General features: G+C 45.5%; 1 protein-coding gene across 1 annotated transcript in view; it reads left to right on the forward strand.

Annotated features, from left to right (window-relative positions):
- Positions 1–24,431, forward strand: part of Flr (actin-interacting protein 1 flr) — a 33,052-nt gene that overhangs the window by 1,314 nt on the left and 7,307 nt on the right. The window contains exons 2-12 of the mRNA XM_077687968.1: positions 95–216; positions 3,286–3,376; positions 3,477–3,624; positions 3,691–3,871; positions 3,998–4,075; positions 4,171–4,248; positions 5,785–5,876; positions 12,614–12,755; positions 18,482–18,563; positions 18,664–18,817; positions 24,236–24,320. Coding sequence (XP_077544094.1) covers positions 95–216; positions 3,286–3,376; positions 3,477–3,624; positions 3,691–3,871; positions 3,998–4,075; positions 4,171–4,248; positions 5,785–5,876; positions 12,614–12,755; positions 18,482–18,563; positions 18,664–18,817; positions 24,236–24,320 — 1,253 coding nt within the window. The remainder of the gene's footprint in view (positions 1–94; positions 217–3,285; positions 3,377–3,476; positions 3,625–3,690; positions 3,872–3,997; positions 4,076–4,170; positions 4,249–5,784; positions 5,877–12,613; positions 12,756–18,481; positions 18,564–18,663; positions 18,818–24,235; positions 24,321–24,431) is intronic.

Here is a 24,431-nt window from a genome sequence, read left to right on the forward strand (position 1 = left end):
ACTGTTCATGTCGCCTTTGAAGCTATCTCTCAAGGGCGCCCATATTAAAGCCGGGTGCTCTTCGTTTTAATTGCCAGTCGATTCTCATTTTCAGGGAGCACATTTGCGACGCTGCCGCGCACTCAGCGGGGCATGCCTCTGGTCCTTGGCGGAGACCCGAAGGGAAAAAACTTTCTCTACACAAATGGGAACAGTGTCATTATTAGAGATATTGCTGTAAGTCCAGCTGCTTCACCTTTTCCATCTGTAATAATGTGTAAAGCAGAAGGTCATGCTTCGTAATGCCATGGCCTACCTTGGCCACTTTTCTGTCCTTATGCAGTGGTCACTGTCTAGGTGAGACGTAGTGAAGCTGTGTGGACCTTACGAGAAAAAAAAAAAGGAAACTCAAAATTTGTGTTTTTGCTGTGCCAGCAATTTAGCCAGATAGATGTGTACCTAGCTGGCCAAATGGGAAGCGATCTCAAAGAATGTTTAGTCTCAACTGCAATAATAGGGTACTTGCAACTAGACTCGAGGACAAAGAAACTGGCACCAGTCTGTGTTTGTGTGATCCTTTCCTTGTTCTCAAGTCTTCAGTTGAGCCATTAATTTATTTTTTGAAGATGTCGCACCTAAGCTCGTTTACAGTCCATTTTCAGTTACTGCTGTAGTTCTGTGAGGCAATCTGCAGTCTGTTACTACCTTGATCCCTAGTAGAGCACTGCACGGGCCTGATTTTAAGGCCCGAGCCCGCTTCGCGAAGCCCGAGCCCGACCCGGGCCCGTAACACCTAGCCCACGCCCGGTCCGGGCCCGGGCATTCATAAGTGAGCCTGGCCCGAGCCCGGCCCGGGCCCGCCATCTCAAGCCCGGGCCCGGCCCGGCCCGGTAATTTATTTTTTGGCCTAGGGAGGGCCCGCGCGTGTGTGACCAGGCCCGGTCTTTGACGCTAAGGAAAGTGTGTATTATATTCCGGGCGATCAGACGGAGCATCTTATCTGTACAAGCACGTCATGAACTAAAACGCAAAAAAATAAAGGTTGAAAAGTGCACATAGTTTAGCTTGCACCGTCTGCAGTTCACGCCACATCGGTGTAATAATAGCTCGTATTCTTACACGAGAGACATCACCACCTTTGATGACCAGACTCTTGGCAACTTCACGTGGTTGTCTCGGCCACAAGTTGGTATTGCTGACATTTTTCGATCCGCATTTGAACCAACGAGTATGTACGCGCGTTGAAGTACTTCACATGCAGTGGTCGTTAAGCGGTGGTGTTTCTCAGGCATGCGTGTTTGATTCCCGGCCACAGCAGCCGCATTTTGATTGGTGCGACATCTAAAACACACGTGTACATACATAGACATAGCTGCACAGCTCCAGATTGTCTGAATTAGGTCCTTCCCCTCTTGGGCATTCCTTGTAATCGTATCTTTGGTATGATCTTGATGCTGTACAAAAAATGTCATTAAAATTGCAGTATAGTGACCATCAGACCTATCAAAACACGTCTCTAAAATAATGCGTACAACTAACAGCAAGAAGCACGCAAAAATAAATAAGAATATTCATTTTGATGCTCTTTTCTACATTTCACGTCGGACCTATTAACGGCCATGCCTATGAATTCAAGCCCGAGCCAGGCCCGGGCCCGCGGCATTGAGCCCGGACCTGGCCCGGGCCCACGAATAATCGACTTCGGGTCGCCCGGCCCGGCCCGGCCCGCGGGCCGGGTCGGGCCCGGGCTTTCGGGCCGGCTCGGGCCCGTGCAGTGCTCTAATCCCTAGTACTGTATGAGCTCCAGTCTTAACTTGTATGTTCCTTTCATTTACCTGAAGTCTTTAGTTGCACCGTACATTTTGTTTGACCTTCTATTCCAAACACAATTCATTATGTGCGTTGAGGTGAAATCCTAAAGATTTGCAGAGATTATGAGAGAAATAAGTGGATAAATTTATTTATCGTGCTATGAATTGTATTCTTAGGAGGCTGTAAAGTGCAATTTTGAAGGAGTCTCTCAAGGCAATTTTGAAATGCAAGTGGGTGGTTGGGTCGTTTGTTCTGACTGTCACTACTGGGATGGAGTGGAGTTCTAAAAATTTTGTGTGCTGTGAAGTTCCAAAAGAACGCCCACCCAAACTACGTAGATTGCAGGTAGAAAATATGGGATGGGCAAGTATCAAAAACTGCAAAAAAGTGCCCGCATTTGACGTGTCAGCAGTACATTGATGTTTGCTGTACTACTCGCCACCATTGAATAATGTTTGACCTTGAAAGCTTTGGTGCTTCTTGAAAACTTCACATCTACTTTGCCATTATTTTCCAAAGGGAACCGAACAAGCATCTTCTTTTTTGTTCAAATTCTGGTTACTGCATTTTCACGCAAATAACCTGCACTCCCATGTTGTGCCCCTGCCCCTTCCCCCCGAAAAAAATCTGTACGTAATGACTTGCATTATTGATGCCTGATGCAACCTTTTATTCTTCATGAGAAAGGAGTACTATGCAATTACATGTTTATCCTGATCGTTTTCAGCATACCACGGGTTACAAAACCTTTTTTTACCTACACATTACTGGGGGAGAAAGTTCAGCTAGGAGACCATACTTTTCTGTGTGAAAAGGCGCACCTATTGAGCTGATTACTTGCATACGGCTGGGTTCGTCAGCTCTTGCTTGTGCCAGGAGTGGCTGCAGTTATCTTATCCTCTTAGACATTGCTCTGCGGCATCTGACCTTTGAATGGCAAGTGCGCTTGCAATAGATAAAATCGTACGAGTTCGGGAATCAGCAGTAAAAGTTAATTCTATATTTCCCTTCGACAAGATGTTACTTGCAATGACTGCTGGTAACAACTAATTCATCGGGGTGCAGTGCGGTGAAGCTGGATTTCGGGGCAAAACTTGTCTATTCCCTTCACCCCAACTTTTCCTCTTGAGATTTGTCAATTATTGGTGCAGGTTACACAGGCCGAGAATACATTGGCGATATTTGCAATGTTGGGTCATCAAAAGTTTTTCTAAAGGAACTGTCGGACATTGTTGCAATGGAAGCTTGCTGGACTTTCTAAGGCACTGAAACACGATTATTTGGGGATGGGTGATGTTTGGGGTTGGCATTAAGATAGATATTTCACCCCGAAAGGTGGCTGAGCAAAATACTTCAAGAGGAAGCATTCTTTTGGAACTTTATGGTACTTTGTTAGGGGAAGAAGATGCAAGCTTGGTAACAGCTGACAAACTCAAAAGTGTGAGAAAATGATCTTTGCAGTAGGTGCCAGCTCTGTACTGTTTGCTTTTTCAGAACCCATCTATATGCGACATTTACACGGAGCATTCCCAAATGACAACTGTTGCAAAGTACTCGCCAAGCGGGTTTTACATTGCTTCAGCCGGTAAGCATTTCAAGATTAAGCCCATCATTGAGCTTTTCTCACAATTTACACCGGCACTTCTTTGTGTGGGGTGCTTGATTTTGCCTTGTGTCGCCTCCAGATCAAACCGGCAAGATCAGGATCTGGGACACAGTCCAGCAGGAGCACATCTTGAAAAATGAGTTCCAGCCATTTGTTGGCATCGTCAAGGACCTTGCGTGGTCACCAGACAGCCAGAGAATCATGGCCGTGGGTGAAGGTCGGGAAAGGTGAATGCCCGCGGCTGTGTGCAAGGTGGGCGACTAACTGGGCGGCACTCGCCTCTTGGTCGGCAGGTTTGGCCACGTGTTCATGGCCGAGACGGGCACCTCGGTTGGCGAGATTGGTGGCCACAGCAAGCAGATCAATTCGTGCGACTTCCGGCCCACGAGACCATTTCGCATAGTCACGGGCAGTGAGGACAACACCGTTGGCATCTACGAGGGACCTCCTTTCAAGTACAAGCTCACAATTAGCGTAAGCCCTACTCAAGTCTTCTGCGGGAACTAATGTATCGCTGCGAGATCAGCAGCATTTCATGTATTTCTCTTTGGAAAGCCAAGTAGAGCCTTGTTTTTTTGTTGTTGTTGTTGTTGTTTCCAGGACCACACCCGCTTTGTCCAGTCTGTTCGTTATTCACCTAATGGCGAGCTCTTCGCAAGTGGAGGCTTTGATGGAAAGGTCAGAAATACTGTGCAGCCATGCCATTGTGCAATTACATGTCTCACTTAAAAATTTCCTGGTGTCATCTCATATGAAGCTTGTTTTCCCAACAGATGTTCCTCTACAATGCCAGCACGTATGAGAAAGTTGGTGAATTTGGGTCGCCAGCGCACAGTGGAGGAATTTATGCTGTAAGCAACATTTGTTGTGTATAAATTTTGGTTACGGTTGTTTTCAAAATTATTCTGTTACACTTGTCCCTGGTACTAAAATAACTTCGTACCTTCAAGCAGTCTTTAGAGCTGGAAGTCTGCCAGAGAATCATTTTTAATACTAATAACATTTACTGAGTTGTGGCATCTAAATGGCAATTTTTGCCCGTTTTTATAAATTTAATTTCTTGTTTTTCAGTACTAATTTTTTGTGGTAAAGCAAACTTTTGCTCACAACATCTTGGGAAGTACCGGTCAGGTTAACATAATTTTTACTGCATTTGGTAGCTCGTAAATTGTAAAGTGAAACCAATCACAACATTACAATTTTTTTTTCAAGTACTATAAAATGTTGCACACAGCTCCATTGACTATACTTCTGTTTTCTGAGTTGATATTTGATATAGCTATGAAGGAGAAAAGCAAAAGCGTCCGTGTGTACGAGATTTCGGCGCTCGTTAAAGATCCCCAGGTGGTCAAAACTAATCCGGAGCCCTCCAGCTCCGGATTAGTTTTGCCTCATGGCTCATTGCCTGTAATGGCCTCATCGCCTGCGTTGCGTCGGCGTGTTAAACCCTACAATCAATCAATTATTTGATACAGCTATAGCTTTCAGAGGGACTAAGCTACTATTCCTATTGCGGTATACTTGAATACCTTGGCCCTTCTGGAGTACAAAAGCATATAACCTATGCCGGTATTCAGGTGGTACAATATAAAACATTTGGGCAAGAAGGAATGGTATAACATGTTGCGGAACACCTCATTTGTGTCACATAGGCAAGAGCTGATTTTATGTTTTGGCTTGGTGTTGTTCCTATGTGTGCCACATCAGAAGAGTCTGATTGCATATTTGTATTCGGCAGATGATGTACTGATTGTAGGGTGTAACGCGCCAAACCAGCACCTGGGCTATGAAGCGCGGTGTAGTGGAAGGCTCCGGATTAATTTTGACCACCTGGGGATCTTTAACGTGCACCGAAGCCTCGAAACACAGGCCTTATCGCTTTCGCCTTTACCACAAAAGCAGCCACCGCGACAGGTTTGTATTGAGCATGTCGAAGTACACTGAATGTGAGAAGTCTCAAAGTGCACAGGCAGGGTTAAAAATAATGACAAAAATGGCCTTCGCCCCAGTATCGCCTTGAACTTTTGGCACAAAATCTGCTTGCTCGAAGTGAAAATGGCAGGACAGATGCTGCCTTATTTCGGGTATTTGCACAGCTTAGGAAGAAGCTCTGCTTGAATGGGAAGTGCCAGGCCTGTATGCTTTTGGAAGGGTCTGTACCTAGCCCCATGGGCCGCTTTTCTGATGGAGGCTAAAAGCAAAAACGCCCGTGTGTATGAGATTTCGGCCCATGTTAAAGATCCCCAGGTGGTCAAAACTAATCAGGAGCCCTCCACTACGGCGCGCCTCATCGCCTGCGTTGCGTCGGCGCGTTAAACATTAGAATCAAACAAATCAACCTAGCCCCACGGGATTGTTTGTTCTCCAAACTATGGCTTTTTCTTTAGGTCGCATGGAGTCCTGACAACACCAAGATCCTGACCGCATCTGGAGATAAAACATGCAAGATTTGGGATGCAAGCACATTATCTGTGGTCACGTGAGTTCTGTGGTTCTGTTGACGTTTTGGTTGAGCAGGTAGAATAGAAAGGCTTGAGATAAAATTAGTGATCTCTTCACTCACATTTGCAGCAACAGTTGTTACTTAGTGCTGTAAAGTCTCATAAAGTTGAAATTGCAGCAGTGTATACTATATGCTTGCGTTTCTCTGCACTATCCTACTCTTAACTGCTTAGTTGATGGTGCAAGAAATTGTAATTGTTGACTATGGGTGAACCCCGATTTAATGCAGTCCTGGACCCACGAATTATTCGTCAAATCAAGCTAGATAAACCGAGGCAGCATTAAGCTTATAAGCAACAGTGGGGCAGTTCCGAATTTCTTAGTTGAGTGGGGAAGTTCGTAAAACCAGATTTTTTAAAACCACGGTTCAAAAGTATACATCAGCTGAAGTGAAAAAAATAGTTTTCTCATGCATTCTTAAAGGGACACTGAAGTGAATTTGTCAAGCTCCCGTTTTTGCTTGCACTGCGTAGACTGGCTCAAATTAGCACACTTTTCATTGTTTATCCGGTTGACAAATCGGTAATTATTTTACAAAGCGCGAAAGAAGAAAAACTACCATGCGCGGTTTGCGGCGGCCGCACCAACTAAGGCTGTGACGTTGGGAGGAGGGGGCACCGTGATTGGACGATGCCCAAGGTTAGCAATCAAACAAGTTTCGGTTTCGGTTTCGGTTCTGTAAAACACAACCGATGGCGTTGTTGGATGGGCATTCTCAATATCTCAGTAATCATCGTACCGCGCTTCTGCCATGTTGTCGACTGTAAAATGCATAAGATAAGCCTCCCAGGACGGCTTGGAATCGTAGCATTCACTAGCCGAGGCCTACGCAGTGCATGAACGCCCTCCACGTCCCCGCAGACGCTCAAATGCCATGCGCTTTTCCCCTATATTTGGAGCTTGCCTCACTCATGCCTGTATCGTAAAAAGCGTGTTCGCACCAGGCCAAGGGTCTGTTGATTCTGGCCTGTGCCCACTGCCCGCAAGCAGTCGGTGCTTATGGCAACAGCCTGCCAACGAGAACTCGCTAGCGCGCCAGTGCCAGCCTGCGCACGTTCTGTGAACTAGTTCGTGGAGCAATGAACGTTGCGGCCCAAAAAAAGGTGAACTCAGTATAGAAAACATTGGCGGAAAACGAAAAAGTTAACTTATAAAAAAAACGCGCGTACCCGCGGGGATTCGAACTTGTGACTTGCAAAACACTCGCGCTGACATAACCTTGCGCTCCAAACAACTCGGCCACGGGCGAGCGCTGCTGACCTTGGAAATATAAGGTATATAATGTATAACCAGTTTACACTTTTATTTAGTTTTAGCATTCCAAGCAGCTTAGGTGACTATTTGTTGTTTTGCACTCGTGCAGTAAGCATACCCCAAGTTTCCACAATATCTCACGTCTAGCAATTGCATTTCTTAGACGGAAAAGCGTTCGCAGATGCTTAGTCGGGCTGCTGGCCGCTGTGCTTGTTTGCCCAGTGCAAAAAAGTGCTTCCCGCACCCTAGTTTTACGCTGTACGGTAAAAATATCAGCTGCTTTTATGTCCTTAGTACCTATATTGACTTCGCTGACTCTTCTCCCGCCTTCAAGAGGCCTTATATTTTCCTACTGGCGTACCAGTCAGCGAAGCGTCGCATGTGCGCTTGTGCAGCGCTTGTGTGAAGCGACCTTGACTTGGAGCTGGATACAGTGTACAAACTAACAAAGTAAAGAAAGGCACATTCTTAAAATTCACAAACGTGTCCTGGCTTCGTTTCAACTGAGCGAACGCATTGCGACGACCCGTCGGCGGCCGGCGGACGAAACGCTGGGCCGACTGACTCTGTCTGAAGGCCGGGGAGCCGTGCAGTAGCGCAGCCAATTGCGAGCTCAGCTCCTCCCGACGTCACACGAAAACGCCACAGAAAATGGGCGAGCGTAAAGAGAGGAGGACAGCGTTTTCGAATTAATTTTTCTACTAAATAAAATCGCGTAAACGCGCCCAGAGTGGTCGAAACATGGCCTAGGGACTCCGGACTACAATTTGCGCTAGTAATCCCGCAATGTTTACATATCACTTCAGTGTCCCTTTAATACACTGAGCTCAAAGAAAAAATTACCCGCACCTCCCCGAGGGGGATCGTGAGGAGGCAGAGCATCTTTGTTGCTATACCGGCGTTAATTGCGTTGTTAATTATGGTATTACGTTGTTGGGTGTTGTTACGTTGTTATTCCGTATTAAATTGCGAATGGTTACCATCATCATCACACATTGCTTGAGTACTTTGAATGTATGAGACTAATAGTGCGCCTAAGAGAGCGACTAAGAGAGCGCGCACCCGGAGGGAGAAGCGCGCCAACCCGAAGACGACGCTTAGAGGAGGAGGGGAGAGGAGGTGCGAGCGCGCGCTAGCAGCTGGAGTGAAGAGGAGGATGAGAGAGGACGCGCGCATGCGCGCTTATCACAGCTGGTGGGGGTGGAGCCGCGGAGGGAGGAGCGCGACAGCGCACAGACGGCGTGGAGAGGAGGAGGGGAGAGGAGGGTACGAGCGCGCGTTATCGCACAGCTGGCGGGTGCGGACGGACGGCGCGCACCGACGACGAGTGACAGGCCGCCGCTATAAGATGCTCTGCATCTAAAATGAGGGCTAGTATGTTATTGTTTGTGTTAAACTGGCCCAGCACGGATGGTAATCACCCATGTGGGCCGATATTTTCTGGTTTGTTTAAAAAACCATTGGTGGTCCAACATAATTTCTAGCCCTCCACTGTAGGGCACCCCACAGCAACGGCTTAGGTTTGAAAGTTGACACTCCAAATTGAAAAAAATTTAGAAGGAAATTTTTTTTTGTCCTAGTGAAACAGCGCAAAGAAACGTTGTCCTTAAGATGCAGGCCAGTGCTTGTCTTTTTCATTCTGTCTCACCTTTTTGTTGTTGCTGTTTTCGCAGATAGCAAACACAAAAAAGAAAGGAGCACCCAAATCGATTAATTTTATGCCATATTTATGGTGAGCTTGGTCTGCCAAGTTCCTACGGGCACATATTGAGAGACTGGCCCACTTTTGGTGCCCATCAAAACTCTGCCGTCCCCATGCTGTGCAAGAGTCTTCATTTTCATTTTTACATTGATAGCACTCGGCACATCACACCCCTACCATTTGCTTGCAGCATGCAAGTTGCACACACCGTCACACTGTCAATAACCGAGTCTTGTTAACTCTTTCGCTACCGCAGAAAATTGACCAATTTTTAGGGGTTCAAGAAAACATTTTTTTTCCTGCTAAAAAATTATTTAGGCACTAATTGCAGGAGCAAAAAATGCAGATTATTTAACGGCCTTTCCAATAACACCAGTTTTTTAAAGGTTTTCATATATCATAGTTGTGAAAAAAAATATCAAAATCATAATTTTTGTCAAGTTGCCAAAAAAAATGATAAAAAAGGAGTTGTGTATATCAAACCACTGGTAGTAGAAAAAAATTAGAATATACATTTTGTAGGGAAACATTTCAAAAACACACCCTAAAAAAAATGTCGACTTGCGCGGAACAGTTTTTCAGATATAAAAAAAAAATGTTAGCACGCACGGTGCTCGTGTCATGCGGTGAAGCCCAACCTCCAATTCAAAATGTGAAATTTCGGGTGGTTCCCTGGAATAAATCTGGCGGTTTGACATTATCAGAGGCACCAATTTGCCCCCACATAACGTAAAAACATCTTGTCAATGGCTGACTTTGCATTTACAGCGAGCACAATATTTGGGACAAGCACGCGATGCGAAAAAAAACATGCATGAAGTTGAAAACGGAACGCCGTGGCTGATTCTTGTTGTCGTTCACGGTCAGTTATCTCTCAAAACATAAAGCTGAGCTTTATTATCACATTCTTACTCGCAATTGTACCCTTGCTCGCAAAAATGAGGTACGATGAGCTAGAATCGTGCCCTGCGATCTTTGGCCGAGTAGCAGTTGCGCGCTAAAAAAGAACAGCACAACGAGCCTCCTCTATTGCAGCGCCACCTAACATTTTTCAAATGAAACAGTACAAAAACTTATCAGAGACTCCGTCCGAATAGACCGTTCAACTAAGCAGCAACATTAGACACTTGGATATACTCTCGCATGGAAACGAAACTGGAAGGCGAACAGCTGGCAGTGTAAGGCCGGTTTGAAGCGCTGTCCTCGGCGGAACAGATATCTGGCGACTGGGTGTGACCTTTTGACTTGCATCTCAAGTTCTTATCGCAGAAATCGGGTTAGGGTGGGGGGAAATCAGGAGCGGCGTGCTTTGTTCGAGGATCAGTCGCGGACGCTTCAGGCGCCATGGCAGGTAGCCTTGAAGTTGGGTAACTGCTTAGTAGCGCTAAATATGAATTTCGCGATGCAGAAACGAAACCGAAACTGTTGTAAACTGTTTGCGAATGGTCCTGGGGTAAGTAGAACTACCACAGTACTTAGAACAACTTGCGCAAAGGCAATAAAACTGCATAAAATCATAAAGTAGCTTTGCAACCAGGCACTGCTTGACATTTTCAGCCGATTTCTGGGATTATTACTGTCAGAGCGCGAACCTGACGATTGAAAATCATTTGCTAGTTCCCCATTCACGCCCTGATAGCAAAAAACAAGCGCTGGTGCAGAGTAATTACGAGTTGCACGCATTCTTCGTTGGTAGCCGTGACGCGCGATGACCACGCCCCTTTTCCACACCCAGGTGATTCAAAAGAGTGTCAAAAATCACGTTTCCGTTGCAAAAATGAAAACAAAACTGATTTTGAAAGGCCATTTTCTGATCTAACTCCGAACAGCTTTACTTGTTCGAGAAACGCCTGGAACGCTATGAAAAAGTGCTCCCAAAAGTATCGATCAAATTGATCGATTTTGATAGGCGCGGTAGCGAAAGAGTTAAAAACATACAGGGCCTTTTCACTGGACTCGATGCATATTCTGCACTGAAGCATTTTATACAGATAAAGCTCCTGCGGAATGACAACCATGCATAAGAACACTCGATGGCCAGCATTTCCATATGGTGAAATACGGCACCAGATTGTGAAAATCTGGTGAAATTTTAGTGTCGCTGGTGTTGCAGTGCTGGTAACTGCTACACCAGACAATATGTGGTGAAAAGTGGTGATAAAGATGTGTGACCGCTTTAAACCATGGTTTCCTTTCCCTGAATGGAAGCTTTTTTCCTCTCATAAACACCAAGAGGCACTCATATAATTGGACAGCACGCATATTCTAATGTGCTCGATACGTATTTTGGCTTTTCACCGCTGCTTGAAAGTAATGGAAACTCAATGTGACGTTCTGTATTTCAAACAAACCACAGTGAATGACATTCTTGGAAACATCTTATGCAGGACTTACTGTTAGCATTTCTTCTCTAGTAAATTCCTCCCTAATTTGTGACAGCAACAAAAGCTTTGTATGGCATGTTCATTGTACAATAACCAGCCAAGTTCATATGTTCATATGTTAACTTTAGAGAAATATACGTTGCACCAGATCTTGCTTGAATATAAACATAGCCGAAAAGCCCAGCGAGCGCAGCTTCTGCGCGAGCACGGCCATAAAAAAATGGGGTAAAGTTTCTATAAATGTGCATTGCGATGGATATAAATAAATTTTATTTCACTTCCCTCAAACCTATTGCTAATTAATTCACAGAGGTAATCAAGTCACTGGCTCCATTTTTAATTATAGAGGTAATTAGGTCACCCCTTTCCTTTGTATGATGGTTTGCTCAGCAACAAAAACACCATCTTCAAGGCTATGTTTTGGCGAACTGCATGCGCAGAAATGATACAGGAGCTGGAAATATGTTACAGCGGGCGTATTTTAGTGTTGGTGAAATTTTGACAAGGGGCTGGTGTTGAAGGCCCCTTCTGATCTGGCAGCACTGCCTGACGGTGCACACTCACATGCGATGTGCCTGCTGTTTTTATTATGTTATTATGACAAGTGAGCACGTTCAAAAGTATTTTTATAATGATTATGTTGGTTATGTGTGTATGCTAATACCTTCAGCCAGGAGAGCACAGCGTTGGTGGTGTCTGGCAATGCTCTCTGCGCTGTGCTCTCTGCGCTGTGCTCTCTGCATAGTGCTCTGCACTATGCTGTCAAAATGGTCTCGCACATCTGCAACAGCTAAGCACTGCTACACGTCACGCCAGAAAAGACTGCTCGGGACAATGGTCCTATGCCTTGATGATATATCATGGCAAAGTAGGTTTTTGCTCCAGCAGGGGCCTACATACTGCCACTTTATACTGTGTAATGGTCAATGAATTTCATTACCTATAGCTTACACCATGCCTAGTTGTTACAAAAGCAGCTGTAACCTTTCACTTTTTGTACGACCTTTTGTGTGACAATGCTCCTATTGCCTGGATTATTCCAGCTGTGCTAGGGATGTTGGGTGTTTGACAATAAAAAGTTCGGAAGCATAAGTGCTTGCCTTCAGCATCGTTTCCGTCATGCACAGAAGCAATGAAACATGGGTCATTTAGATTTACTGGTGCTTCCGTGTTTAAATGAAGAGCATGAAGTGCTGGTGGAGTAAATAACAAACACAATGTAGGGATCTGCATTATCAACTGCACCATTGCTGCTCCATTGTGAAGTTGCAACCAAGAAAGCAAAAGCTTGTGAAGGACAGCTCCCACAGTTGTGGTACGACTGCACATGGTCGTCTGCCTCAACATTTCTCAGCTGCTGTTTTGGTGGCGCAGGGAGTTCATGATGGGAACGGACGTCTTGGATCAGCAAGTGAGCTGCCTCTGGCAAGGCGACTACCTGCTGTCAGTGTCCCTGTCTGGCTTCATCAACTACTTGGACGCCAACAACCCTGAAAAACCCCGAAGAGTGATCAAGGTGAGGGGACTGCGTGGCCTGCATTGCATTTGTGCTGGTGGCGGGGTTTTGAGGCTATGCAAACGGCAGTGCAACTGCAGTGCATTGCAACTGCATTGCAATGCATTGCATTTGTGCTGGTGGCGGTGTTTTGAGGCTACGCAAGCAGCATTGCAACTGCAATGCATTGCAACTGCATTGCAACACACTGCACTGCGATGCATTGCAACTGCATTGCAACGGCGTTTCAACTGCAATGCAAGCTGTTGTACTTGGGACTGCTTCATGCACTGGACTTCATGGTCCCATGCTAGCAGAGCCTCGAATGCTAGTTGTGCGAATGCATGGTGCAAATGCTAGAGTCTCGAATGTCACATTGTTCATGGGCAGTTGGCAATTTCCTCTCATGCAACACTGGCGTCTGCACTGAATGTATTGATTGTAGGGTTTAACGCGCCGACGCAACGCAGGCGATGAGGCGCGCCGTAGTGGAGGGCTTTGGATTAATTTTGACCACCTGGGGATCTTTATCGTGCGCCGAAATCTTGTACACACGGGCGTTTTTGCTTTTCGCCTCCATCAGAAAAGTGGCCGCCGCGGCCGGGAATTGAACCCGCGACCTCGTGCTCAGCAGCGCAACGCCTTAGCCACTGAGCCACCGCGGCGGGCCGCACTGAATGTAATACTGATACCCGACGAGCCTTTGATGCATGTTGCAACTACAAAGTGAATGTGAAACTATGTGTGCACAGGTCACGTTGAGAAAATGCACAGCTATTTTTGGTTAAGGTGTGTCTGGTACAGTTATTAGTGTACCTTAAGGGTCTAGTTGGTGTAATCTACATTGCTCAGGGTCTTCGTAAAAAGTACAATGACAGGATCAACCCTTTGAGGGCCGAATTTTTTCGCCAAATGCGACCCCCCAGGGTCGATTTTTGTTGTTGATTTACGAATCTATTTCGAGAAAAAATTATTGTAATTTTTTTAGGGTGACCATAAAGTGACAAAAAAATCATTCGTGTTCTTACATACATGTGGTTTCTTCAAGAGTAACACAAGAAAAATTCTAAATAAAAACCTTATACTACTTTTACAAAATGATGCATTGTGCATCGATGCATCGAAATCAGATAGACATCAGTTTTGGGGGCAAAAAAAGCGGGAAGCGCCCGGAGGACGATACCAAAACCAGTTGCTGCGCATGCACGCGCCCGGCCGGATGCGCACGTGATAGACGACACACCGCTCCTATAAAATACAAAAAAGGGAGAAAAGAGCCTCATCAGTTCCGCAGGCGCCCTTGGTCTGTGGCAGGCGCAAGAAGCGAGAGGCGCCCGGTGGGCGATACCATGCGCACCCCCTCGTTACCGGATGCGCAAGCGATAGCCGGCGTGCAGCTGAAGTAAATCATGGATGGATGGATGCAATAAACTTTATTTAAGACGAGCTTTACGTGCTGATGTTAGGGGCACCTGCCCTGTGGGGGGTCTTCTTTAGTCCGGAAAACCCAGGTCCTCGCTGGCTGCTGTTGCTCTTCGTACCAGGTCTCGCTGGTCGGAGAGGTCTGAGCTGGTCAGCCGGGCCGCCCACTGCTCGTAGGTGGGGTTGGGGTTTGGGGAGAGGCTAGGGGTTTGTGAGCACTCCCATACCATATGGTATAGTGTGCTAGGCTGGGTGCAGAATTTGCAGGTTCCGGGATACAGGGTGGGGTGGATTGCGTGTAGAATGGTGCCATGCGGGTATGAGTTTGTAATTGGCGCAGAGTGGTGGCTTCGGTGCGGGTCAGTTCGGGATGAGGTGCAGGGAATCTTCTGCGCTCGTGGCGGTAGTGAGCCAAGATGTCTGTGTAGTTTAACAGCGGCTCAGGTCTTGGAGCGTTGGCGTTGCCTTCTTGAGAAATGGCCCGGAGTGTATGTGTGCGGGCCGCGGCGTGCGCCGCTTCATTTCCCTCGAGGGACTCGTGTCCGGGGGTCCAGACAAGTTGGATTTGCGGTAGCGTCTTCGCCGAGCGTAGGATGTTAAGCGCGGAGAGACATATTCGGCCAATAATGTAATTTCTGCATGGTGCTTGGGAATCTGTAATTATCGTGAGGAATTCCTCTTCATCCTGGTGGGGGGCGGAAGCTGCGGCCAATGCGATGGCTAGTTCTTCAGCAGTTTCTGTGCTTGTAGTGCGAATCATTACTGCTGTTAGTTCTATTCCATGGGGGTCAGTTACACTGATTGCATGAGCGGGTTTGTGCGGGTACGGGGAGGCGTCGCAATACCAGGTGTCAGGTTGCCCAGCATACTTATTTTGGAGGGCTCTGACGCGGGCGGCGCGTCGTGCTTGGTTGTACCGTATAATGCGGAATATAGGTCGAGATTTTTTACAGAAAAATTTGCCGAAAAGTCACCCCTCGACCTATATTGCAGTCACTGGCAGTTGTCATCTGGCGACCGGGCAGCCCATCGAGCCCATCCAAACCCCAAAGGCACCATCGCCACCACCATCAATCGGACGCGACGCCATCTTTGTTTTGTTGCTTCTCTCGCTGTCGGCGAATGTATGCGTGCAATTTTCTTCTTGCTCATAATGAGTTTAGGCACTTGGTGCCAGTTTACAGCAGCATTTAAAAGAAAAGTTGGGGTTTTCCAGGGCCAATTACGTGTCTGCCTTGCACCAGTTCGGTATCGCCAAAAGAAGTGATGCTAGCGGCGTTAGCTGAAGGGGCAGCTCTCGGTATGCAACGCTCAGAAGGCTTCGTTTCATGGGCGCTGCTCTGTGCACCTGTACTGCTGTACAAAGGGGCAAATTTTGCCCGCTAGCATCGTGCGATGTCTCTACGAATGGATACCCCAAGATGTTTGCTGACCGCCTGCACAGACTGGCTGTCGCTCCGGTCTGCAAACGAGTGTCCCATGCTTTGCGCTCTCTTCACGATGACATCGTCTTGCGAGTGTTTAAGTGCTGCATAAGCAATTCCCTGGACTGCACCGAGGACGACCTGCTGTGTGGGCGACAGCGAGCCAGAAGCAGTTGTCCGACGATACTTCAGACAGTTTTAAATGAGTAATCTGAGACGAAACAAGCTACGGTCTTAATAAAACAATGGTTGGTACGTAATTATTTCTTTTTTGCATTTTTCGGCTACAAGGTAAGGGGGTCGACCTATATTCCACCTCGACCTATATTCCGCATTATACGGTAGATGGGATTCATGTTGCGTGGTATTGGAGCGACTCTGATGGTTTTCCAGATGTTGAGAGGGATGCGCTGTTTTTGGTCCTGTGGTGGCGGGACCATGTATCCCAAGCGGGTGAGGGTAGTGCGTCCAGTTTTGGTGAGTTTGAGGCGTGACAGCTGGGCGACATTGTGGGCTTCTTGTAATTCTTCCCATGTGTTGTGAAGTCCAAGTTGGAGTAATTTGCGTGTGGCCGTTTTCGGGGGTAGACCCAGTGCAGTTTTGTAGGCTTGCCTAATCATAATGTTTAGCTTCTCTTTTTCAGCATTTTTTAGGGCTAGGTATGGCGCACCATAAGTCATTCGACTAATCAGGATAGCTTGGATTATGCGCGTGGGGTCGGCTTCGTTGAGGCCGTATCGGCGATGAGAGACCCGCTGAATGATGCTGACCAACTGATTCAGAGTTTGTTGTAGATGAAGAATTGTGCGAGAGCCGGAGCCGTCCTTCGGTATGTTGAGGCCTAGAATTTGGAGGTGAGATACTTTAGGCCCAGGTTGGCCATTTATGTGCAGGTCAGGATCCGGGATTGCTTGTTCCTGGTTTTTGCGAGTTTTTTTACATAGCGTGAGTAGTGTGGATTTTTCAGGGGCGCATTCTAAACCACGAGATTGCAAGTATCGTTGGGCAATCTGTATTGCTTCTTGGAGAGCGTCTTGTTGGGTGCCTGTGGAGCCCATGGGGGTCTACATAGTCAGGTCATCTGCGTATATTGCATGCTTGAGGTTTGCGATGCGTTGAAGGAGGGGTGGTAGATCCTTCATGGCAATGTTGAATAATAGGGGGGATATGACTGAGCCCTGTGGGGTTCCCTTTGGTATTGATGCATCGGAAAGGTTTTTGAGCATCTAGTTCACAACCGACTACTTTCACACATAGAAGAAAATGGCTACTTCCCCGACACGATGTATGGCTTCCGACCACACCTGTCAACACGGGACATCTTACTCCAACTAAAAGAAGACATCATAGACAACCTCAGCAATCAAAACAAGAAGTAAATCATAAAAAAAAATAAAAAGAAGAGCCATCGGTGCAAGAAAATAATGTGACGTATTTCCGCAGTGTGGCAGCACATGCCAAGCAAGAGAAGTTGGTGAAAAAGGCACGATTTTTAAACATACAAGCGATGACGTACATATACGTTATTGACCATTTTGAAGGTGTTTGCAGAGGACGTATATGTATGTCCGTGACCCTGAAAGAGTTAAAAGAGGTTCAACTTTAATCTGCTTAGGACGAGATCTTCAGGTTAATCATTGAACATTGAAATTGCTAGCCTATGGGCTTTTTTAAAGCCCTGGTTAGCATGTGTCAACACAAGTAAGGCTTGCTGTGGGCTTGTGTGTACAGCCAAATCTCGCTACAACGAACACCACATTAACAAACTTTTTAAATTAACGAACATTTAAGAAATCCCACGCTGACTCCTTATAGTTTCAATGTAGAATTATTTCACTGCTACGTACTTCAGAATAGTGAACTTTTCAAAATAACGATCGTTTTATTTAGTTCCCTGCCATTAACAACGCCTTAGTACTACGAACTCATATTTTCAAGGCCGGCGATTTTTAGATTTCCGTTAAACAATCGCGGCAACCAGAGCCGTATGCTAGCAGACGACACGGCAAAGCGCAGCGCAGAAGTGGACGTCTTGCAATTTGCTCCGCGGAATGTGCGAGCCTATGCGAGAGAGAGAAAAAAGGTGAGCAGAAGAAAAAAAAAAAATGAAGCATAGGTGGTCTCCTCCGTCCAGAAAGCCGCGGCCGTGCTATTCGCGCCCCACCCCAAGTTTTTCTAAGTTCCGCTGCTGCTGGATCTTCATGGTTGCTGGATCTTCACGGACATCAGTGGAGCTGACAACAGAGGACATTCTCCAGAGCGTGAGTGTTCAGGATGAAGAAGGCAGCGAGGACGGCATGAACGACGATGCCTCTGAGGGTGCCGCGGCACCACTCGAAGACTGCGACGAGCACGTGACGACTGCGGATGTGCTGGACTGCATACGAAAACTTCGTACATTTCCGGGGAAAAACCGTACGGCCACTGAGTCAGTCCACAGGAATGTGGAATTGTTGGAGTCCTTCGTGCTAGGAAGCTTGTGCTGCACGCACCAGGTGAAAATTGCCAACTACTTTAATAAACGTGCATTGTTTCATTATCATTTGTGCACTTATTGTGAAAAATGACTTCAAGGATGCACTGCTGTACAGATACGTTATTTTGACCAGAGAAATATTTTTTCTCTTAAATATTGCGATTTTCGCTACAAGGACCTTTCAGAATAATGAGCAATTTCACGCGGTCCCCTGAAGTTCGTTGTATCGAGATTTCACTGTATTAACATTCATGCTTCGCCTCCTCTTTGTCAAGGCCCTGTGACAGTCGTCTTCTTCTTTTTTGTCTGCGAGTGGTGGGTTTCTTTGATTGTAAATCTGCACATTTTTTACTGTGTCATACATGCTTTTGTAGGTATGTGTGCAGTCGAAATGATATGCTCAGAGAACAAATGTTGTTTTGCAGGGCCATCATAAGTCCATCACCGCGCTTGCCGTGAGTCCGAACAGGGAGACCATCTACACTGGTAGTCATGACGGCTGCATCAGTATCCTTGTTCGTGCTCGCCCTGGAGGTGCATGTGTGCCTTTGGGATCGTGCTTGAGAGTCGCTCAAACTCCTCGTTAGGCTCCTTGACAGTCGCGCAGGTTTCTGGGACGCTGCCTCGGGAGACCAGGACCGCGTGTCTGGCATCAGCCACAGCAACCAGGTCCAAGACATGTGCACGGGCACTGACTCCATCTTCACTTGTGGCCTAGATGACACCGTCCGGTCCATAAGTTTGCTGTCCAATCAGTTCTCGTAAGTTAAGGCCACTGGGCGGTGCTTTTTCTTTCCTCTTTTCTTTTTCTTTTCCTTTTTTTTTTTTTTTTTTTTTGCATGTTTGGCCTGAACCAAACTTGTTGCTTTGCAGAGTAGCCCTCAGTCTTGGGCAGTAACTTGTTACTAGTGACGCGTTACCAGTGACTAGTTACTTTTTTCAGTGACTTGTAACTGTAACACTTACTGTAACAGGAAATACCGTTACAGTTACTTCATTTTTTATACCAAAATTTCCAACAACAGCACTCGTTAAGGGCTGACGTACAGTTTGCACTTTCCTATTTTTCGGACTCTCTTCTTTTCCATATCCGCTCCACGTTTCATCGTGCCACAACACGGCTCCCCTCAGTTTATGAGGCGCGGTCGCTAAGAGGCACGTTTAGGGGCTAGTTGGTACAGTCTTGAATTCGATAATAACGTGTGCTGCATATTTGGACGGGGAACACGGACAGTGAAAAAGACAAAACCATACGATGGTGCGCAAATATGCAGCGCACGTTATTATCGAATTCGTTAAGAGGATTATCGTCCTCGCAGAAGACCAAGGTCGGAGGTTGAAACTTCCCTTCATCTTGAATTGAGCGGAAACAAGAAAAAAAAATGGCAATTAGACTTCCGAAAAGACGGAAGCTCTTTGGATGACAGGTTATTAACTCATTCTAAATTGCACTGAGTTTTGCAAATAAATTGTCCGACACCAAGGGTGCACCAACAACACAGTTGATTCAACAAAATGAGGCGTGCACAACTATTGTTAGTATTGTGCTTGAGTGTGGCCCCTTTAAGGTTCCCCTTGTCTAAGATTTTACCACGTGCATTTTTGACTACCCTCATGCCTTCTTTGACTACCCTCATGTTACTTTTCCACAGTAATTGTAACTAACTCGTTACTTTTGGAAATGTAACTGTAACACTGTTACCTTTTGCTGGTAACGTGCCTATGACTGGTAGCCCTTAACTCTTTCGTTACCGCGGGAAATTGACCAATTTTGAAGGGTCTAACAAAACATTTTTTTCGTGCTATACATATTGGTTAGGCACACATTGCAGTGACATAAAATGCAGATTATTCCACGCGCTTTCCAACGACACCAGTTTTAATAATGTTTTCCTAAATATAGATTGCGAAAAAAATTATCGAATTCGACATTTTTGTCCACGCGTCGAAGAAAATAAGAAAAAGGAAGTTGTGTATAATAAACGAGCAGTAGTAGAAAAAATTTAGAATATACATTTTGTAGGTAGACATTTCAAAAACCCGCCGTAGAAAAAAAATTGAGTTGCGCAGTACAATTTGTAAGATATAAAAGAAAATGATAGCCCGCGTGGTGCCCGTGCCATGTGGTGAAGCCCAACCACTATTTCAAATTTTGCTATTTTGGATGGTTCTCTAAAAGAAATCTGGTGGTTTGACATTATTAAAGGCTCAAATTAGCCTCCACGTGATGTAAAAACCCCTTGTCAATGATTATGACCGGCACAATATTGAAGGCAAGCAAGCGATGTGAAAAAATCCGCTTGGAGTTGAGAACCAAACTCTTTGGTAGATGCTTGTTGACGTTCTGATGATCACTTATCAGTCATAACTTTCATTTGCGGTTTAATATCATGTTCTGACTCACTAAGGTAGCCGTGCTTGCAGGAATAACGTACGATGCGCTCGAATCATGCCCAGCAAGCTTTCACCAAGCCGCCGTCGGGCTGTAAAGCGAGTTCAGCACTACGAGCCTCTTACATTGCAGCGCCACCTAACAATTTTGAAAAGAAATAAATACAAGGCTGTTGGAGACTTTGCCAGAACAGACAGTTGTACTAAGTAGCGACACTAGACCTCCGGAAATACCCTCGTATGAAACCGAAACTGGCCGGTGAACAGCTGGCGGTGCTCAAGGCCAATTGGAAGTGTTCTCCTCGTCTGAACTGATACCCGACGACTTGGTGTTATCGTTTGACTTTGAGCGGAAGCTCTTATCGCAGAAACAAGGCGTAGATAAAGTGGAAGCACGAGCGGCATGCTTGTTTTGAGGAGCAGTAGCGGGCAACGGAAGCGCCATAGCAAATGAGCTTGTAGTTGGGTAACTGCGTAGTAGTGCCAAATATGAATTTCGCAATGCAAAAACGAAACCGAAACTGCTGGAAACTGGTTTAAAATGGCAGGCACACTCGCTAGACATGCGGGGGACCATCAGAAATAAGCTTTGGGAGAATAAAGCTGCCCTTTGTCCGAACCAAAGATCATTAGTGAATAGCTGGGGCCATTTTCAAGTAATTATCACCTCTTAACGCTGCCGGATTACAAAGCTAACCGCATTATTTGGTATTTGTATTGCCAGGAGCCTTTTGACAAAAAAAAATATTATGGTAATGCAGCCTAACCACGATCTGCGTCCTTTTTCCTCAAGTGCAGCAGCCACACCCCTTCCTCAAAAACACACGCACCTCAGCTCGCAAAAAACGTCGTCGAAAATCTCAATGTCGCCGGAGCGGGAACATTTAAACTGATTCTAAAAGGGCAGCGCCTAGACTAACCACTGGCCGCATTAGGTGTAGGAGAAACGACTACAACATGTTGAAATAGGCAATATAAATCATCGATCACCGGTGATCGATTTGAATAGGCGTGGTAACGAAAGAGTTAAGGAGTCGTTGAATGTCTTCTTTTTAATATTACAAAATGCATATTTTTTGGCTTTCTCCTGAATGCTGGGTACCTTTTGTATTTTGCTGACTGTGCTTTGAACACAAGTGTTGCTTTAGTGCTTTGGGGGCAGAGTTTCGTATGAAAAAGTTCCCTTGTCAATTGTTTTTACTGCAGATTCCACAGAGAAAAAATGACGAAATGGTTATTATTCCTATAAAAGTTACCAAGAACCATATTTTAGTGTCGTAAAAGTGCTGTGCACACAAAGTATATGGGCCTAGAAATGATCACTAATGTCTGAAAACCATAAAGAAAATTATCCTTGAGTGATATTTCTTGAAGCATTTCTTTGTGACAAAATGCTTTGTTTGCAGAACTATTGTTTTAGGGGGGACACTGGTCTTAAAGCAGCTTTTAATTTTCAATTAAACTTTGTGAAACTTGTCCGTCTTGCTGCTTTTTTCCCACTGATTTCAAATATGCCTTTCAGTTTGTCAATTAGTTCCCAAGATAATTAGAGATAATTAGCCATTTTCGATCAAACAACAGACAAAACAGTGTTGGTCATGAAACTGTAATCTTTGTATTTTCCAATACTATGAACCCCGGTGAATGCAATAATCGAAGCAGTTTTTTGATGCACCGCCTGGAACTAATTTTACAGCTCATTAAACTTTGGTGGCAGCAATGGCAAGGAACCATTTTGAGTTCCCATTTCAAATAAGTTCCTCTGAGGAGAAGAAATTCATTGGATCTGCAGCACATCAGACTGACTCCAGTTTCAGTGCCGCGCTCTGCTTATTGTGCCTTTGCAGTACATTCTTCACCCACGCTGTTAGGAGGCAGGAAGTGTTCTTTGAACCTCTTATGACTGGTTGTCGCAATTTCGCATCATACCGATTGTATGCCGTGCAATCAGATGAAAGAATCGGTAGTTGCAACGCCCGCACTCAGATGGAGTCTGCACATTGATGGCAACGCATGGAACAAGTGGCATCATATACTACCTCACTGTCAGTAAAGTGCTGACTGCTCCCATTTCTCCGTTTTAGGCCAGTGATCACCGTTCCTCTTTGGCCGTCCATTTACACCCGTATTTACTAAAGGAATGCAAGTATCTTGATTGCAATAAAAATGTCACCACATTAGGTACTTTGTTGAAAAACACATGGAGTTGCCGTAAATAATTTTTTTCTGAAAAAATTTACCATGTACTGGTCTATTATGACCTCATGACCTCTTGTTTTGTTTTTGTGCCATGGCGGTAACTTTCTTCCGAAAACCCGGACGTGCGTAAAATTTCTTCTGCGGCTTCCTTATAACCCTTTCAGTCACCATGTCTCCATATGGAGACGCGACTCTTTTCGTCATTTTCCTCGTGAAAACGAAGAGAGTTCATGCTGCAGAGCGGTGCGGCTGATGTTCGAAACCTACGGAAGTGAAAGGTAGCACCATTGACGTGGAATGGCGGAACCGCACTCATAAACATCGTTTCAAAATGGACACCGCCAAGTTTTGTGGGAGCTCCGGTGTGTTGCCGTCCTAAGTTCTCTTTTACTGCGGCGTAAATCATTTATAAATGCTAAAAACACCTCTTTCATGTGCAGAAATTGTTATTTTACCTCTTTGTTTGTAAACTGCCTCAGGATATTTATTATTTTTTATTGGGAAAAGCAGGATTGAGCAATGGTGTCCCCGTATGAGGACGCGACGCCATTTGCGTAATAAGTATTCTAGAGACAAATGACACTGCTAAACCTCCAAGTATGGAATTTTTCTGCAGTGAATATAATAATTCGTGACTGAAAGGGATAAGCAGACTAGCTAAAGTGATAGCAAAAATATTTTTTTCATGCCCCACAGAAAGTTCAGGCTAGAAGAAGTTAATAATGTGGGCTTTACGAACCCAAGTGTGTTGGACTAAGCGATTTGGATGAGGCCTATGCAAGATGATACTCTGCGGAACGAGACATGCTCTCGGGATCACAAGGAGCTGCAGTAGAGAGAGGCCTTTTTGCCAACAAAGAATGCCTTCTTGAGACGTTGAAGGAGGAATCTCTTGTAGCGCAAAGGGTAATGCATGATGCTGCCTTGGTGGTAGATGGCATAACCCAAACAGAAATTACCAACAGGATAGGAAAAGCAATTCGCAGTGCCTATAGCGTCTGCAAGAGCAGCTGGGAGCAGACGAGGAGGAGAGACAGCAAACATCAGAATAGAAGAAAATGAAGGGAGAAGCAACTGTGATTAAAGAGGTACAAGAAAAAATGCAAAGGGTGCTCAGAAAAGCACATAAACTCTTTCAAAGTGTAATGGAATATGAAATGTGCAATTTACTACACATCCTGCCTGTGTGGTTGCTGCTCTAATATCACTGTGCCAACTGTGTAAGGTGATTGTGTATTAGCTGCGGCCATTCCACTATAAATACAACACTGGTCTCTTTCACTAGCAGCAGCTAAAATTGTTGCATAGTTCTAGGAAAATATATTTCATCTCATGAAGCCAACGTTTAATTCAGTGATACATCCCACCAAACATTTATTTCAAAATGTATTCAGCAGAAGAAAGAAAAAAATCTAATTCGCTTTCAGATTATACTATACAAAAAAATTGGGCTGAATTAAAAAAAAAGAAAAAAAGTGTACAGAAATGCAGGACTCTACTCGTTGGCCAATTGTGTTTTCAGTGTATAGAGCACTGTTTTTTTTTTGTTTTTTTTTTACTCTCAAACTGCTTTATCTTTCTTCCTGCAGAAACTTGAATGTCAAGATGGACTCGCAGCCCCGCGGCATGGCAACAGCTGATGGGAACTTGGTCATCGTTGCGGACATTGGTGATGTACGTGTCAGTCTCGGAAGTTTTGGTAGATTCCTATCTGGTTGGGAGGTTGGGGACGTACGACTGAGAGGTAAAATAGCGGCGCTGGTTTCAAAATGTTGAGTTCTCCGA

The sequence above is a fragment of the Haemaphysalis longicornis genome, unplaced genomic scaffold (genome assembly GCF_048455015.1).
Source record: "Haemaphysalis longicornis isolate Haplotype H1 unplaced genomic scaffold, Haemaphysalis longicornis Haplotype H1 scaffold_1, whole genome shotgun sequence".
Lineage (NCBI taxonomy): Eukaryota > Metazoa > Arthropoda > Arachnida > Ixodida > Ixodidae > Haemaphysalis > Haemaphysalis longicornis.